The 17,500-nt window shown below is 41.5% G+C and overlaps 1 protein-coding gene across 7 annotated transcripts in view; it reads right to left on the reverse strand.

The window, feature by feature from the left end:
* The window catches only part of wnd (Mitogen-activated protein kinase kinase kinase 13 wallenda), a 156,216-nt gene that overhangs the window by 98,374 nt on the left and 40,342 nt on the right, over positions 1-17,500 (reverse strand). For 2 of the 7 annotated variants that reach the window (XM_070114655.1, XM_070114652.1), the window contains exons 1-2: positions 8,284-8,659; positions 3,184-4,028 (exon numbers count right to left, since the gene is read on the reverse strand). The exons of 4 other annotated variants lie outside the window; for them this stretch is intronic. In XM_070114655.1, coding sequence (XP_069970756.1) covers positions 3,184-3,659 — 476 coding nt within the window. In that variant the 5' untranslated portion in view covers positions 3,660-4,028; positions 8,284-8,659. Of the gene's footprint in view, positions 1-3,183; positions 4,029-8,283; positions 8,661-17,500 lie in introns of those variants that run through there. One more of the 7 variants, XM_070114653.1, reaches the window with a different exon arrangement.

A 17,500-nucleotide genomic window follows, 5' to 3' on the forward strand; every position in this document is an offset into this window, starting at 1 on the left:
CAGCAATTTGTTTGTCTGTGCCATGGCTTACCTACGCCCTTATTAAGTTATTATCAACAACCTTGTTTACCTGTTCGAATTCTTTGTTATTTTTGGTGTTGAGTTTTCACTATTACGGTTATTACTGCTCTTACTACTATTCTTACTACTGCATTCTGTCGCTGTTACTACTACTTAGATTTATGTTTTCTACTGTTAATAAGTATAATGATAGTATGACAACTAATACTCCTGTTATTAGCATCATTGTCATACTGATATTTATGCTGATGTAACTATTCGTACCATTATTATTATCTCAATCACTCTCTTTCTCTGTCTCTTTTTTGTGTTTCTTGCCTTCTTCTCCGTCTCCCTTCTGCCTCTCCCTTCCCTTCCCCCTTCCTCTCCCCCTCTCGCTCTATCCCTCTCCTCCCCCTCCTCTTCCCATCCCCATCCCCTATTCAGCTCCCTTTCCCACTCCCACTCCTTCTTCTTCTCCCTCTCCCTCTCCTTCTCCCTCTCTCTTCCCTCCCCTTCCTCCTTCCCCTATCCAGCTCCCTCTCCCACTCCTACTCCCCCTCCTTCTCCCTCTCCTTTTCTCTTCCCTCCCCTTCCTCCCATTCCCCCTCCCCTCCCCTTCCTCTCACCCCTCTATTAATCCTATCATACGTTTCTCTACCAATCAATTTCTTAATTTTTTCTCTAACAATATCACACGACTGACCTAGCACATATCCATCAATTTTTACTCGAAAATATGACTTTTTTAAGTACGTCAAAACGTTTGATATTTCTTGTTTAAACCGCATTTATTTTTTTTTCTTTTTTGGCTCATGACTTGACGATTCTTAATCATACGTTTATTTATAGATATCAATTTGATGCAGTAGAAATTCTCATACACGAAATGCAATTAAATATTAAGCAAGTGTGGACTTTGATATTTCGTTAAAACTTCATGAAGTCATTTGCCAAAAAAAAAAAAAAAAAAAATCGTGGGAGAGAAATCGAAAAAAAAACAATTATCGTTTTAAATCCATTACAAAAAGTAGTGTAAATATTCGTATCATAACAACTACTGTATTTTCAAATAAATCGTAAAATTGTTATATAATCAGATGTTTTTAAAAGATATAAGTACCTGCGCTTTTTTTCAAATAAACAAACAAAAGAGAGACATGAAAGGATTTGAACACGACGTAAAAGGAAATTCGATTCCATTTAATGTATAGACGACCTTGGACGCTCTTAAAACAAGCGCCGAGAACTCTTGTTTACACCTAAACAGTAATGCCATTCTATTTATTTTTACGCTCTATTTAAGCTTTATCGTTTCATCACTGCAGTTGGATGGCAAGTAATTTGATATCATACACGCACACACATACACACGCACAAACACACACACACACACACACACACACACACAAACACACACACACACGCACGCACACACACATACACACACATACACACGCACACACACACACAAACAAACACACACACACACACACACACACACACACACACACACACACACACACACACACACACACACTGTATAAAATACTCGAATATAAGTACATTTGATAAAAGAAAAATTCCATAAATATATGCATCCTTACTAACACCCTAATTAAAATATTGAATAACGATAAATATAAATCATTGCATACAAACATCGCATTTGTAAAAAAAAAATTGCAGAGAGAGTTACGAATATTAGCTAGGAAAAAATATTCATTTATTCTCTGAGGAAAATATAATTATAAGTCTAAAAATAAATAAAAGAGACGGAGGGAGGGGGGATGGAAGGAGAGAGAGAGAGAGAGAGAGAGAGAGAGAGAGAGTGAGAGAGAGAGAGAGAGAGAGAGAGAGAGAGAGAGAGAGAGAGAGAGAGAGAGAGAGACAGACAGACAGACAGACAGACAGACAGAGACAGAGACAGAGACAAAGAGAGAGAGTGAATGAATGAATGAGTAGGCATAAAATAAAACATGAGAAAAAAAACTGAGACACAAAAAGAATAACAACGAAAAAAAAAAAGAGAACGAAAAAAAAACAAAGAAAAAACAAACAAACCAAAATAAAAAAAATCGACAAGAACACTTCATTAAGTTAATAATTAAAGAAGAGATTAATTCCCGTTGCAGCATCCACAAGCATCTCCACTTTACTCGCCAGACACGCTTTCTCTCCTGGAAGTGTCCGAATCCGTCGCCAAATACCAGAGTTAACCTTAGAACCTTGTAGAGTCTGTTGCCTTTACGTGTCGAAAGTTTCACGTTTGCAGGAGGGCGAAGGTCTGGTTCTCCGTGCATCGCTGCTGGTGCTATGTACAAAGATATGTTATATGTGTGTGTATGTATGTTTTGTTGTTGTTGTTGTTTAAGTCGAGGTATAAACAAGACAAACCATACTCGTCTACTTTTTCTGAGGCGAAGGTCTGGTTCTCCGTGCATCGCTGCTGGTGCTATGTACAAAGATATGTTATATGTGTGTGTATGTATGTTTTGTTGTTGTTGTTGTTTAAGTGGAGAGGTATAAACAAGACAAACCACACTCGTCTACTTTTTCTGAGGCGAAGGTCTGGTTCTCCGTGCATCGCTGCTGGTGCTATGTAAAAAGATATGTTATATATGTGTGTGTATGTATGTTGTTTTTTTAAGCGGAGAGGTATAAACAAGACAAACCACACTCGTCTACTTTTTCTGAAGGCTTTCAAACACACTCTAGGATTCTCAAAGGCATTCTCTCTTCTATGCGAAAGGCCATTCGTCAAAACTACTATTTTCAGCGAGTACAAAATGGCTAAATAATTGCCCCAAAAAAAGGAAAAAAGAAAGAAAAAAAGAACAGCCTCTTGCGCAATGGCTTATGGCAACCGCGGTCGTAGGATTTCCTGTTGAGCGAAAAGACCGTCTTTCTCGCAAGGAGTTGAATCGCTTCCATGAAAGCAATATCACACAAGACTACAAAAGCATCAAATCTCTGCCTCTTTATTGTGCTTTGGAGCAGACCGCGGGCAAGCTGGGCGGCTGAGGCGGCGGCGGCGGCCTCTGAATTGCGTGGAGGTAAATAAAAAGAGAAATAAAACTGATAAATATATACATACATAAATAAAATAGATAAACAAGATGAAACGAACAACTAAACGACCGTGAGCAAGCGGAAGCGACGGCAGCGTCTACTGGGCTGTACCTGTGCGTCGTGAACCGGACATGCTGGAAGCTAGCGTCGGAGGGCGTCGCCGTGACGAAGGTGGGCGTCGGGCTGAGGAGGCCCCGCGCCCTCGCGATGGTGCCGTAGCCCTTGGAGGACGCCGGGCTGAGCTGCAGCTTGCAGGCGGAGGCCGACGGCGAGGGCGCGAGGTAGGCGCGGGAGCTGCTGGGCGTCGGGCAGTTGAGGGACGTGGAGGCGCTGGCGTAGCCCTGCGAGGTGGAGGCGACGGCCACGTAGGTGGACGCGGAGGAGGTGGAGGCGATGGCCACGTAGGTGGAGGTAGTGGTGGTGGTGGCGGCGGTGGTGGAGCAGGCCGCGCGCGTGGCGGTGGCCGTGAGCGTGGTGGTGGGGTTGGTGACGGGGCTGCTGTGGCGCCATGACGGCCCCGGGTCCGACGCCAAGAAGAAACTGGGGACGCACTCGGCCAGCTGCTCGAAGCGCGACCGCCGATTCATGGTGCCGCCGTCGCCGCTGGCGCTGCTGCTCCCTGGCGCCACGCGAGAGGACGGCGCCCGCTCGCCTCCGCTGCTCGCAGCTGTCGACTCGATTTCCCGGCGCTTCGCTGCTATTCATACGCTGGAGGACGCGATTCCCTCGACCCTTCCATCTCGGCGGATTCGTATCGACATTTCGCTCAAAGGTGGTGCTTCCTCCTCATGGTGTTGTTTACATCCAGCCAACATCAAATAAAAAAATAATCTTCCACGGAATTAAATCCTTATTCCACACTATATCACAGACATGAATATCTAACATTAAGGTCACTCATTTTGAGTCGTCAGCGTGTTCAACGGTCTTGTAAAAAGAATTACTGTTTTCTATTCCTGTAATACAAAAACGTCTTTTTAAAAAATCACACATTAGTATCTAAAAAATATACTACTAACCTTTAAAAACACCATTTAAATAGGAAAAAAAAGAAAAAATAAGACAACATGCCCTTCATTTTTTTCACTAATATCAAACTGTAAACAATTACAAAAATATACTTCCCAAAATACACCGAAATACTAACATCAAAATATTTCCAATTTGAAAATTCCCTTACAGAAAAGAGACAATAACCGGAAAATGAAATGATATATAAAAAAGTAAAAATAAATCCCTACTAAAAAGAATGATAATAATACCCCCCAAAAGACGACGAAATACCAAAATAAAAGATATTAAAAAAAGAAAACTACGAAACCAAATCATAACTTTAAAAAATATAGAAAGAACAAAAAAAAGATAAAAAATAAATACGAAACCAAATCACAACTTAAAAAAAAATAGATTAAAAAAAAAATAAAACAAATCAATGAAATACCCAAATCAAACCATTTAAAAAAATACATCCCTACATGAAACAATATCACCAAAAAAAAGAGACAAAAATAGAACGAAAACAATACTTAATCACCTTGACATAATTCCCGGAGATCAAAAGTAAAGTCACGTCACTTAAAAGCACATTCGTATTCGTGGACTGAAATTGTATGTGTACCGTTAGTTATTCGTGTGTGCGTTTGGTGTGTGTACATGTGTCTGTAAGGGGGGGAGGGAGGAAGGGAGGGAGAGAGGGGGAGAGAGAGAGAGAGAGAGAGAGAGAGAGAGAGAGAGAGAGAGAGAAGAGAGAAACGAGAATCAGAGAGAGAAGAGAGAAACGAGAATCAGAGAGAGAAGAGAGAAACGAGAATCAGAGAGAGAAGAGAGAAACGAGAATCAGAGAGAGAAGAGAGAAACGAGAGATAGAAAAACGAGAGAGAGGGGGGGAGAGAGAGAGAGAGTGGAAGAGAGGGAGTAAAGGGCAAGCGAGCGAGTGGGCGAGAGAAAGAGAGAGAGAGAGAGAAAATGAGAAATTACATTCCAGACAGACAACCACAATTCCTATTCATAAGATAATAAACATGTCAATCTTTCTTTACATCTAATTCCCTTTTTATCAATATCCATCATATTTCTTCTCCCCATTTATCTTTCTTGAAAATATCGCTTATTCTATCTATTACCATCAGTCACTCCGTCGGTCCTCATTGCCATCAATCATTTTTTTTCTATCTTCGATTTTTTTATTTGTTTATCGTCCTTTCTTTAACTTTCCATTCTTCGTACTTGCCTATCATGGTTTTTCTATCTATTGCTTCTCTATTGTATCTACCTACTGTCTATCTATTCATCTATCTATCTTCATAGAAAAAGTGGAAGGAAGAGTGAGACTGAGAGAGAGAGAGAGAGAGAGAGAGAGAGAGAGAGAGAGAGAGAGAGAGAGAGAGAGAGAGAGAGAGAGAAAGAGAGAGAGAGACAGAGAGAAAGAGAGAGAGAGAGAGAGAGAAAGAGAGAGAGAGAGAGAAAGAGAGAGAGAGAGAGAAAGAGAGAGCGAATGGAGAGAGAGAAAGAGAGAGCGAATGGAGAGAGAGAAAGAGAGAGCGAATGGAGAGAGAGAAAGAGAGAGAGAGAGAAATTTGGCAAAGGATTCAGGAGTAGTAGTAGTAGTGAGGAAGGAAGTGGGGGAGGGGGGTGTTACGCGGACTGTTGGGTGGGGAGGGGGGGAGGAGGGAGGGGGAGGGGGAGTTCCAGCGGAGTAAGGGAGTGGGTAAGGGCGGGAGCAAAGAGAGGGGAGGAGAGGGGGAGACGGGAAGCGAAAGAGGAGAGAGGGGAAGGAGGAGGCAAGGGGGAAGTAGAGTTATAAAAGGGCGTGGAAGGCATGGAATGCGATTAAAAAAACATGTCTGAAACACGTTTTCTCTCGCCACTTTCCAAAGCACCGAATTCCTCAAATCGCAAACAAGCCATCACACCCAAACTATCAATTACCAAAACGATTACACACAACCGAAACAACCTATCTACCATTCCAACTTCTCATGAAAAACACCCATCTTCCCCATTATTGTTTTCAGTAAACACACTCTTTCCTCATACATTTCTTCAATAAACATACTTTTTCCTCATAAATTTCTTCAATAAACATACTCTTTCCTCATTATTTTCTTCAGTAAACACACTCTTTCCTCATGCATTTCTTCAATAAACACACTCTCTCCTCATACATTTCTTCAGTAAACACACTCTCTCCTCATACATTTCTTCATTAAACACACTCTCCCAACCAACCAACCATTCCCATTTCACATTTTAAAAATCCCACCTATCATCCTCATTATTTTCTTCAGTAAACACACTCTTTCCTCATACATTTCTTCAATAAACACACTCTCTCCTCATACATTTCTTCATTAAACACACTCTCCCAACCAACCAACCATTCCCATTTCACATTTTAAAAATCCCACCTATCATCCTCATTATTTTCTTCAGTAAACACACTCTCCCCTCATACATTTCTTCAATTAACACACTCTCTCCTCACACATTTCTTCATTAAACACTCTCTCTCCTCACACATTTCTTCATTAAACACACTCTCCCAACCAACCAACCATTCCCATTTCACACAAAAAAATCCCACCCACTCACCCTCATTATTTTCTCCAGTAAACACACTCTTCCCTTAAAAAAGAAAAGAAATACGCCAAAGGTAACGCAATACCCACATGCCAATCACACGCACGTTATTTATATCCCAGAAGCCTCGTGACGCACTTGACAAGACGGGCCGTTGGGGAAAACCCGGGATGGACGCAACGCCACTCTCTTCTTTTTCCAGCACCGGTTCGTCCTAGATTTTTTTTTTCCGTGGTAGGTTTCCCGGTCTCTGTCTTGTCTGTTTGTCTGTCTGTCTGTCTGTCTCGTCTGTCTGGTTGTGTCTGTGTCTGTCTCTCTCTCTCTCTGTCTCTCTCCCTCCCTCCCTCTCCCTCTCCTTCTCCTTCTCCTTCTCCTTCTCCTTCTCCTTCTCCTTCTCCTTCTCCTTCTCCTTCTCCTTCTCCTTCTCCTTCTCCTTCTCCCTCCCTTTCTCCTTCTCTATCTATCTCTCTTTATCTCTCTCTCTATCTATCTCTATCTATCTATCCCCTCCCCACCAACCATGAAGACTAGTTCCCTCCTGCAGACACGGTTCTCCTGCCGAAGGAGGTCAAGGCGAACCATGCTCCGAAGGACCGCCTGGACGTCTGCCATAACGGCGTTGGCGACGACTCCCCCCTCCTCCCCCTCCTCCCCCCCCTTCACCCCCTCCTACGCCCCCTTGCTACGTTTTAGTGTGTCTGCCTGGTTACTGAGGGAGGGAAGGAGGGGGCGGAGTCTCTCTGTGTTGTATAATGAGTGTTCGTCGGCGCTGGTGTGTCTTTATTGTTCTGTGTCTAAGTCATTTTAATACTACAAACTCTCCCTTTCCAGCACAAAAAAGAAACATAAAATATAAGAAAAAATAATAATAATAATAAAAAGACAAAATAAAAAAACATACCAAAAACAAAAAAATAATAATAAAATGATAAAATGAAAATATATATATACCAAAAACAGAAAATAGAGTAAATAAACCCTACAAGAAACAAGGAAGGTAAAATAAGTAGCCAATGATACCAGCCGTAAACTCATAAAATTGCCTAGGCCTATTCGCCGTCGAGTAGGACCTTCACCCCCCCCCCTCCCCGTTCTCCTCCTTCAAGGACGACCTGCTTCCGGTTGAATGAACTCTCCTGTTCTTCATTAAGCATTGTTCTTCACTTTGTTCATTCTGTTATTACTTTTTTTTGTGGGTGGAAATCATTCTTTCACAATACAATGATTTTCTCCGTGGAGTTAACAAGCCCACTTTTATTTTTTTCTATCTCATTTCGTTACAAAAGAAGCACTTTTATGTTTCACTTTCATTCTTTTATCATTGATTTCTGGGAGGATGATTCCATTATTCATATTTTGGAAATGGAATCGCAATAAATATTCCACTCTTTTCCCGTCAGATCGTGTGAATCTATATTCAATTTCATCCACTGACTCCCTTTCAAAGTCCACTTTTCCATCGGATTAAACCACGTATCTCTCTCTATATATATCACCACTACATAAACATCATCATCATCATCATCATCATCATCATCATCATCATCATCGTCATCATCACCATCATCATCATCACCAGCTCATCACCACACACGAACCGAACCCGAAACAGAAATAAAAACTTCCACTTACGCACTCCTCAATTTCCATCTTCCAAAAAACACGCCCGAGAGCAACCCACACACTTATCCCCCCTTCCTCAGAGTCCCCCCAGAGTTCGTATCCTTCGAGTAGCGCTCCTGAAGAAGGCCAGGGAGGAGCAGGCAACGCCCCACGGTCCCCGCCTCGAACCCTTTCCAGTCCCTTCAAACGTGCGGCGTGGCTGCAGCAAACGTCATTCCAGCGGTGCGGCGAACGAGGGGAAGAGAGCGACTACCGAGGGGAGAGAGAGGAGGGACTCAGAGGGGAGAGAACACGCGCGCACGAACTCACACACTCACACACACACACACACACGCACACACGCATGTCGCCACCTCTTCTCCTCCTCCTCCTCCTCCTCAAAACGAACGCACGAATGTCATATATCTATTTATATAGCTATCTATTTATCTATCTGTCTATCTATTTATCTATTCTCTCTCTCTCTCTCTCTCTCTCTCTCTCTCTATATATATATATATATATATATATATATATATATATATATATATATATATTGTAGGCATGAATATGATATTTGTTATTTTCTTTTTTTGTTTAGTTTTTGGGGTTATTCTTAATCCCTCTTTGCCAAAGATGATTGAATAGCTTCTAATATCATTTATTGTGACGTCGACTTAATTCCCACTTCTTAAAGGGTGTTAAATCCCTCATGAATTAAGATTAAGAAGCGACGAAACGCCCCGGCACAAACGTCAACAAAACACACGAACGCACGCACACTCCCCTTCCCTTCCCCTCTACCCAACCCTACCTCTCTACCTTACCCCTTACCCAAACCTACCCTCTCTACCCTCCCCTTCCTTCCTCCTACGCCCCCGTCCCTCCCTACCCTCCCACTCCTCCTCTTCCTTCCTCCTACGCCCCCGTCTCTCCCTACCCTCCCACTCCTCCCCACCCACCCCTCCCCTCCGGCCCTCCGTCCGTCCCGTGCGCGCACACACTCACATACGTACACACGCACGCACGCACACACACACACCGGGATTCCCCAGGCCAGCAGATCCAGCCGCTTCCAGGAACTGCCGCTGCCGACGCCGCAGAACCACGGGACCAGGCCAGACCTCCTGCCAAGACCCGAAGACTCTCTCGGATCCTGCCAAGACGTCCTTCTCTCTTTCTTTATCTTTATTATCGTTCTCGTTCTGTTTTTTTCTATCTTTCGTTTTCGTCTCTTTTTTTTTGGGGGGGGGGAGGGGGGCGAGGTTGGGTAGGAGGGCCTTTTCCCTGCTTTCGTCATTCGGTTAATTTTTCTTTTTTTCCCTTTAATTCCTTTTCTTATTTCTCTCTCTCTCTCTCTCTCTCTCTCTCTCTCTCTCTCTCTCTCTCTCTCTCTCTCTCTCTCTCTCTCTCTCTCTCTCTCTCTCTCTCTCCTTCCTCTTCCTCTTCCTCACCATTCTTACCCTCAACTCCTCGTCCCTCTCCATCTCCTTCACCCTCACCCTCCCCCTCTCCCCCTCCCTCTCCCTCCTCCCTCTCCCTCTCCCTCTGTTTCACCCTCACCCTTCCCCCTCTCCATCTCCTTCACCCTCCCCCTCTCCATCTCTCCTTCACCCCACCCTCACCCTCCCCCTCTTCTTCTCCCTCTCCCTCTCCCTTCTCCACTCTCCCTCTCCTTCACCCCCACCCTCACCCTCTCCCCTCTCCCTTCTCCTGTAGAAGGAAACGGCAGATCATCTCTACAAGAAAATATTGCACAGACTTTGCAAAACGGCAACTAGGAGGAATGACGACGACTATGTTGCATGTGCAGTGTATAAGAAGCAATCGATGTTGCAGCACGAGAAGGTATACTCTCGATCATGGGAATTTTCTCCTGTCCTACTTCACGCTCGCGGCTGAATTTCGTGATTTCGTCACGTATTCTAAGCGATTCGGATCCCCCTATTTTGGCGGTCATTATTACTTCTGTTTTTCGTTCCTTTTCTTTCTTCTTTTTCTTTTTCTTTTTTCTTTTTCTTTATGGCGGATTTAGTTTAGCTGTGACATTTTTCGTGTTTTTTTTTGGGGGGGAGAGGCTAAGTGTTATTTATTTGTGTGTGTGTATTATAAGGTAAGAGTTATGATGTTTAGGTTTTGGTTGAGATAATATTACGTCTTCCCTATATCCAAGATTGCATGCGTAGGCTTATTTCGCAAGATTATGTGCATAGGCCTATCTTGCAACATTGCATGCATAGGGGTATCTCGGATATCTCGAAAAAATTGGCGAAACGAAAGAAAGAGATAGATAGATAGAGAGAGAGAGAGACAGACAGACAGACAGACAGAGAGAGAGAGAGAGAGACAGACAGACAGACAGACAGAGAGAGAGAGAGAGACAGACAGACAGACAGACAGACAGACAGACAGACAGACAGACAGACAGACAGACAGAGAGAGAAGGAGAGAGTGAAACTTCTCTCTGAGGCTTTCACCTAATAATAAGAAGCGATTTATGCGTTTCAAGAGATATGACCATCAACTTTTCAGTCTCGGCTCATTGGCTCTCCAACCGACCGCCGTGACGAGACATCCCACCGGGGTCGCCAAAGCAAGGTATCCATCCCTCGAGCCATTTAAAAGCAATATTAATCAACCTCCATCCATTTCCTTACAAGCATTTCCCCAACAAACCAGAAATAAAATGAGAGAAAAAACATCTCACAAGTCAATCACAGCCTAAAAAGAAGAAAAAAAAAGAATTGAAACGATTATATTAAACGATTTAGGAGGTGTGGGAGGGGAAGGGGACCTGGTAGCTATGACTGGGCGTTCGCAAGGCGCATGCGCAGACGGACGCTATCGACCCAAACATGCGCCTCGTTGCCACATGTGACCACCGCTTCTAGCAAAGCCTTGTTTTCAAGGGCTCCTGCAAAGCCATTCTTCAGTGTGGGCTTCAGGTTCTTAGTCTGTGGTCTGAAGGTTTTTTTTTCTCTCTGTCGAAAGCTTTCAATGAAAATTAATTCGTTTATGATGATGTACATTATCTTGTGTTTCTTCCTTCACCTTCCTGGTATTATTTGCAGATCTTCTCTTTTTTTTTATCTCATTCATTTTGATTCATCCTCATAAATCCTACCTAAATCCCTTCGTTTTGTCTTGCTTTATTTTTTTTTTTCCAAAATCCCGGGCAATAAGAAATTATTTCCGTGGAAGTTCAGATGATAACGGCCATCTTAACAGGTTTATGGAATGCAGGGCTCTATCTGAAGGTCAAATATTTCCAGTCGTTGAGGTCTTGGCTTCAGAGAAGGTCGTGCCTATTCTGTCTGTCTCTTTTTTCTTTTTTTCCCCTTCTCTCTCTCTCTCTCTCTCTCTCTCTCTCTCTCTCTCTCTCTCTCTCTCTCTCTCTCTCTCTCTCACCATCTCTGTCTTTTCTTTCTCTTTACTTCTCTCGTTCGCCTTCTCCTTCTTCTCCCCCTCTCCCTCCCCCTCTTCCTCTTCCATTTCCTTTCCCACCCCCTCTCCCTCTCTCCTCTCCCTTTCTTCCCCCATCTCTCTCTCTCTCTCCTTTTTCTCCTTCGCTTCCCATCCTATTCCCGCCGATCCTTCACTCCCATCAATTGCAAACCATCCTTCATAAATCTTATTCCTTCTTCTTCCTTCTTTGTATTCATGAAATTCCTTATCTATTATCTCTCTACCTCATCTTCGTCCCTCGTCACACTCCTCCCTCTCCCTCTCCCCTCTCTCCTCTCCTTCACCCTCACCCTTCCCCCTCTCCCTCTCCCTTCCCTCCCCCTCTCCCTCTCCCTCCTCCTCTCCCTCTCCTTCTCCCTCTCCCTCTCCTTCACCCTCACCTTTCCCTTCCCCCTCTTCCTCCCCCTCTCCCTCTCCCTCTCCCTTTCCCATTATCCTAGTTGTTGACTACCCCAGTCCCTTATCATGTCAGTTCTTAGTTATTTCATTTCTTCACTATCCTAGTTCTTAACTATCCTAGTCCTTAACTATCCCAGTTTTTTACCCATTTCAATTCTTAACTTTCCCAGTTCTTAACTATCCTCTTCCTTGACCATCTCAGTCCTTCTCTATCCCAATTCTTAAGTATCCCAGCCTTTGCCTATCCCACTCCTTACCTAACCCAATCTTTCACTATCCCAGCCTTTACCAATCCCGCCTCCTACCTAAACCAATCCTTCACTATCCCAGTCATTGCCTATCCCACTCCTTACCTAACCCAATCCTTCACTATCCTAATTTTTGCCTATCCCACCTCTTACCTAACCCAATCCTTCACTATCCCTGCCTTTGCCTATCCCACCTCTTACCTAACCCAATTCTTAAGTATCCCAGCTTTTGTCTATCCCACTTCTTACTTAACCCAAGCCTTCACTATCCCACCTCTTACCTAACCCAATCCTTCCCTATCCCAGCCTCTGCCTATCCCACCTCCAACCTAATCCAATCCTTCACTATCCCAGCCTTTGCCTATCCCACTCCTTACCTAACCCAATCCTTCACTATCCCACCTCTACCCTATCCCCATCCTTCACTATCCTAGTCTTTGCCTATCCCACTCCTTACCTATCCCAATCCTTCACCATCCCAGTCCTTAATCCTAGCCTATTGGAATCCTTAGCCCCGAAAACCTGTTCCCCATTAACTCAGCCTACATCCTACTTTGGGGTTTGTCTCCGACCTCAACCTGCAGCATTTTTCGTGTACCTTCTTCTTTGAGGTTATCTGTCCTTCCCAATTAGCGGGAGATTCGTTTTTTTTTCTCCTTTCGTCCTTTTTTTTCTCTGTTTTTTACTTTTTTATTTTTATGTTTGTTTGTTTTTGTTTGTTGGTGGGGGGGAGAGGGGTGAGCTTTGGTGTTTTGGGTTGTCGTATTTTTTGTTGTTGTTGTTGATTTTTTTCGTTTATTTATTTATTTTTTTTTTTTAGTTTTCTTACTTGTTTATATTCAGCATCTCTCTTGTACTCACTATCGTTTAAATCACATCATACCACACCATCGTAGCATCACAACAAACATCACATCACAACAGACATCACAACATCACAATTCTCACCACAACACCAACATAACAACATATCCCTCACCATCAGTCCAAACACATAAATATTTAATAGAAAAAAAATACTCATCAATTCTTTAAAAACTCTTTTATATCATAAATTGCATTGCAGATTTTTTTTCCCGAGAATCCTGCCCGCATCTCCCCTTAAGGATAAAAGACTCCTGAGGGATACGGAAAGAGAATTTAATTTTTGGATTCTTATAGGTCGGTATCCCCCCAGGATAGCGATCGCGGGAGATACGAGCCTAAAGAAAATATATATATATATCTTGAAAAGGATATTTTGAGGGTTTTTTTTGTCTTTGTGGAGGTTATGTTTGGAAAAAAATGGAAATATCCTTTGCGGTATATTTGATCATAAATATAACGATGAGTTATGGTGGTTGTGGTGATGGCGATGGTGATGATGATGATGATGATGATGATGAAAATGATGAAGATAAAGATAAAGAAAAATAAAAATGAAAAAGAATATGATGATGAGGAGGAAGACGAAAACGAAGTTAATAACGAAAATGAAGATGACGATGATGAAGATAATGATGAAAACGAAGACGAAATTGAAGATAAAGATGAAGATGAAGATGATGAGGATGATGAAGAGGAAGACGAAAACGAAGTTAATAATGAAGATGACGATGATGAAGATAATGATGAAAACGAAGACGAAATTGAAGATAAAGATGAAGATGAAGATGATGAGGATGATGAAGAGGAAGACGAAAACGAAGTTAATAATGAAGATGACGATGATGAAGATAATGATGAAAACGAAGACGAAATTGAAGATAAAGATAAAGACGATTATCATCTCCACTATCCATACTGCAACCATCATCATTATCATCACTAGCATTAGTATGAACAGTAATAATAACAATACGAAGACGGAAGTATGACGAAGAAGGCGATAACGACCTCAAAATAAAATTTGATGATTTTACTTCTTGTTTTGTTTTATATCTTGATCATTTTTTTCCTTATATTTGTATGTTTATTTTCCTGTGTCGATTGATTTGTTTTTTTAATATATTTTTTTTGTTGAGTTGATTGCTTATTTTTGTTTGCTTGTTTACTTGTTTCCTTTTTACGTGTTTGCTTGCTTGTTTTTTGCATTTTCTTTGCTTACCTTCTTGTTTGATTGTTTACTTTCTTGTGTGTTTGTTTACTTACTTTCTTATCTATATGTTTGCTTAATTGATTTATTTATTTTGCTTTTGTGTTTGCTTGCTTTCTTGTTTTCCTTCTTGCTTGTTTGCTTGCTTGCTTTTGCGCCTGCTCACCTGCTGCACAACCTGTAAACACTATGAGTCACTCTCACGCTCTCTCTCTCTCTCTCTCTCTCTCTCTCTCTCTCTCTCTCTCCATCCCCCCTTCCCCCCTCCCCCTCCCCCCCTTCCTCCACGTGCGAGCCTCCTCAAGCTCCTTCTCCCTCCCACCCACCCTTCACCCCCCCTGGTTAATGGGCTTGCTCATCCTCACTCCAACCCCCTCCCCCCGCTTCCCCCACTTTTGTTAGCCTTCCCCACTTCCCCTTCCTCACTCCTTGTTATTCTCCTTACCTAATTCCCTAACTTCCCCTCCCTCCTTTTCTCAACCACACCTTTCCCTTCCCTCCTCCTTCCTCCATCTTCACTTCTCCTCCCCCTTCCTCTACCTCCTCTCCCCCCTTCTCCCTTCCTCCACCTCCCTCCCTCCTCCTTCCTCCATCCCCACCTCCCCTACCCCTTCCTCCACCCTACCTTCTCCCTCCTCCTTCCTCCATCCCCACCTCCCTCCACCCTCCTCCCCTCCCCCTCCTATTTCCCTCCCAGACCCTCACACTTTCTCCCTACCCCCACTTTTCTTCTTATTCTCCCACCTTCCCTCCCGCTCTTCCCTTCCCTCCGTCCCTCCCTCCTCCCTCCCTCCCACTCTTCCCCCTCCCTCCCTCCCTCCCACTCTTCCCCTCCTTCCTTCCCTCCCTCCCTCCCTCCCACTCTTCCTCCCTCCCCCCCTCCCTCCCCCCCAAACTCTTCTCCCTCCCGCTCCTCTCCCTCCCTCCTCCTCCCTCCCTCCCTCCCTCACTCCCTCCCTCTCCCTCCCTCCCTCCCTCCCTCTCAACCTCACCCCTCCCTCCCTCCCTCCCTCCCTCCCTCCCTCACTCTTCCCCCTCCCTCCCTTCCTCCCTCCTTCCCTCCCTCACCCCCCAACCTCACCCCTCTCCCTCCCTCCCTCCCATCCCCCCCCCCGCTCCTTACTTGAGGCGATTCCCAAGACGTTTGTCCTTCCTCGCACGACCTTAAGAATTCCTGATGCGGGGTCTGTCTGTCTGTCTGTCTGTCTGGCTGTCTGTTTAGGTTTCTCTTTACGTGTCTTTTGTCTTTTTTTTTTCTTTTCTTCTTTTTTTTTTGTCTGTTTCTCGCGTTTTTTTTATTTTCTGGTCTGTTTCATTTTTTTCTTTTCTTTTTTTATGATTTGCTTTTTTTATTTTATCTTATTCTATTTTCGTTTGTTTCTCATTTTTTTCTTCTTTTTATGTTTTCTTTTTTCTTTTTTTTCTATTTCTCTCTTTTACTTTCTTCTATTGCCCTTTTATTTTCGCGTTTCTCTCTTTGTGTTTTTTTTTCTTTCTATTTACTCTTTCTATCTTCTCCTTTCTCCTTTTCTTATCATTGAATTTTATATCTCATTTTGGGGGTTATATATTTTTATTTTCTCTTTACTTTCGTATCCCATTTCTCTCTCTCTCCTCCCGTTCTCCTCTTTCTTTCTCTTTTTATTTCTCTTTTTTTCGTCCACGTCTAATTTCAATTTTTCTTTCATGTTCTTTTTTCTTCTTTTTTAATTTCTTTTCTTTTTCTTTCTTTTCTTTTCCTTTATTTTTTTCTTTCCTTTCGTTTCTTTTTTTCCTTTCTCCTCTTCTTTTTTCCTTTTCTTCTCATCTCTACCTTCCTACCCATTTCTCATTACAAAAATATAAAAAAAATACACATTTAGAAAAAAACAATAGCAATATTAATAATAATAATAATATTATTAATAATAATAATAATAATAATAACAATAATAATAATAATAATAATAATAATAATAATAATAATAATAATAATAATAATAATAATAATAATAACAATAATAATAATAATAATAATAATAATGATAATGACAAAAATGATAATGATAAAAATTACTATATCTATTATCATTATCATAATAATTTTATTAATAATAATAATAATAATAATAATAATAATAATAATAATAATAATAAAAAAGATAATAATAATGATAATCATAATCATAATAATAATAATAATGAATAACAATAATAATAATGAATAACAATAATAAAAAAGAAAATATTAATAATATAGCAACACCAATAATATAATATCAATAACAGCAATAATGATATTATGATGAGATAATGATGTTGATGATGATAATGACTTTGACAATGATAACAACAAAATAACTATTTCAATAACAATAACAATGTTGATAAGAGGAACGGTTAGGCTGAGAGCGAAATATAATTAATAAATAACGTAAAAGAATAAATAGATAAACAAAATAAAGGAATAAATAAACAAACAAAATAAAAAATAAATAAATATACAAAACAAAAGAATAAATAAATAAACAAACCAAAATAATAAATAAATAAACAAAACAAAAGAATAAATAAATAAACAAAACAAAAGAACAAATAAATAAACAAAATAAAAGAATAAATAAATTAATACACTAAACAAATCAATCAGTTAATAAATAATTGTCCTTTAATCTTATTTTCTCTACGGTACATGAGTCTATTGGGTATCGCGAATTTCATAGTCTGCGCCACGTACGTAAAATCAATAGCACCTGTGAGAGAACACTCGACGGCAGTGTAGTGTAAGTATTAATACTTATATATATATATATATATATATATATATATATATATATATATATATATATATATATATATATATATATACTTATATATATAATATATATATATATTATATACTTATATATCTCTCTCTTTCACTACTCGTATGTAAGTATGGGTGTATGTTCTCTCTCTTACGCACGAACGAACACGCACACGCACACACATACGCAGGCACGCACGCACGCACATACGCACACGCATACGCACACGCGCACGCGCACGCGCATGCACACACACACACACACACATACACACA

This window comes from Penaeus vannamei, chromosome 36 (genome assembly GCF_042767895.1).
Source record: "Penaeus vannamei isolate JL-2024 chromosome 36, ASM4276789v1, whole genome shotgun sequence".
NCBI lineage: Eukaryota > Metazoa > Arthropoda > Malacostraca > Decapoda > Penaeidae > Penaeus > Penaeus vannamei.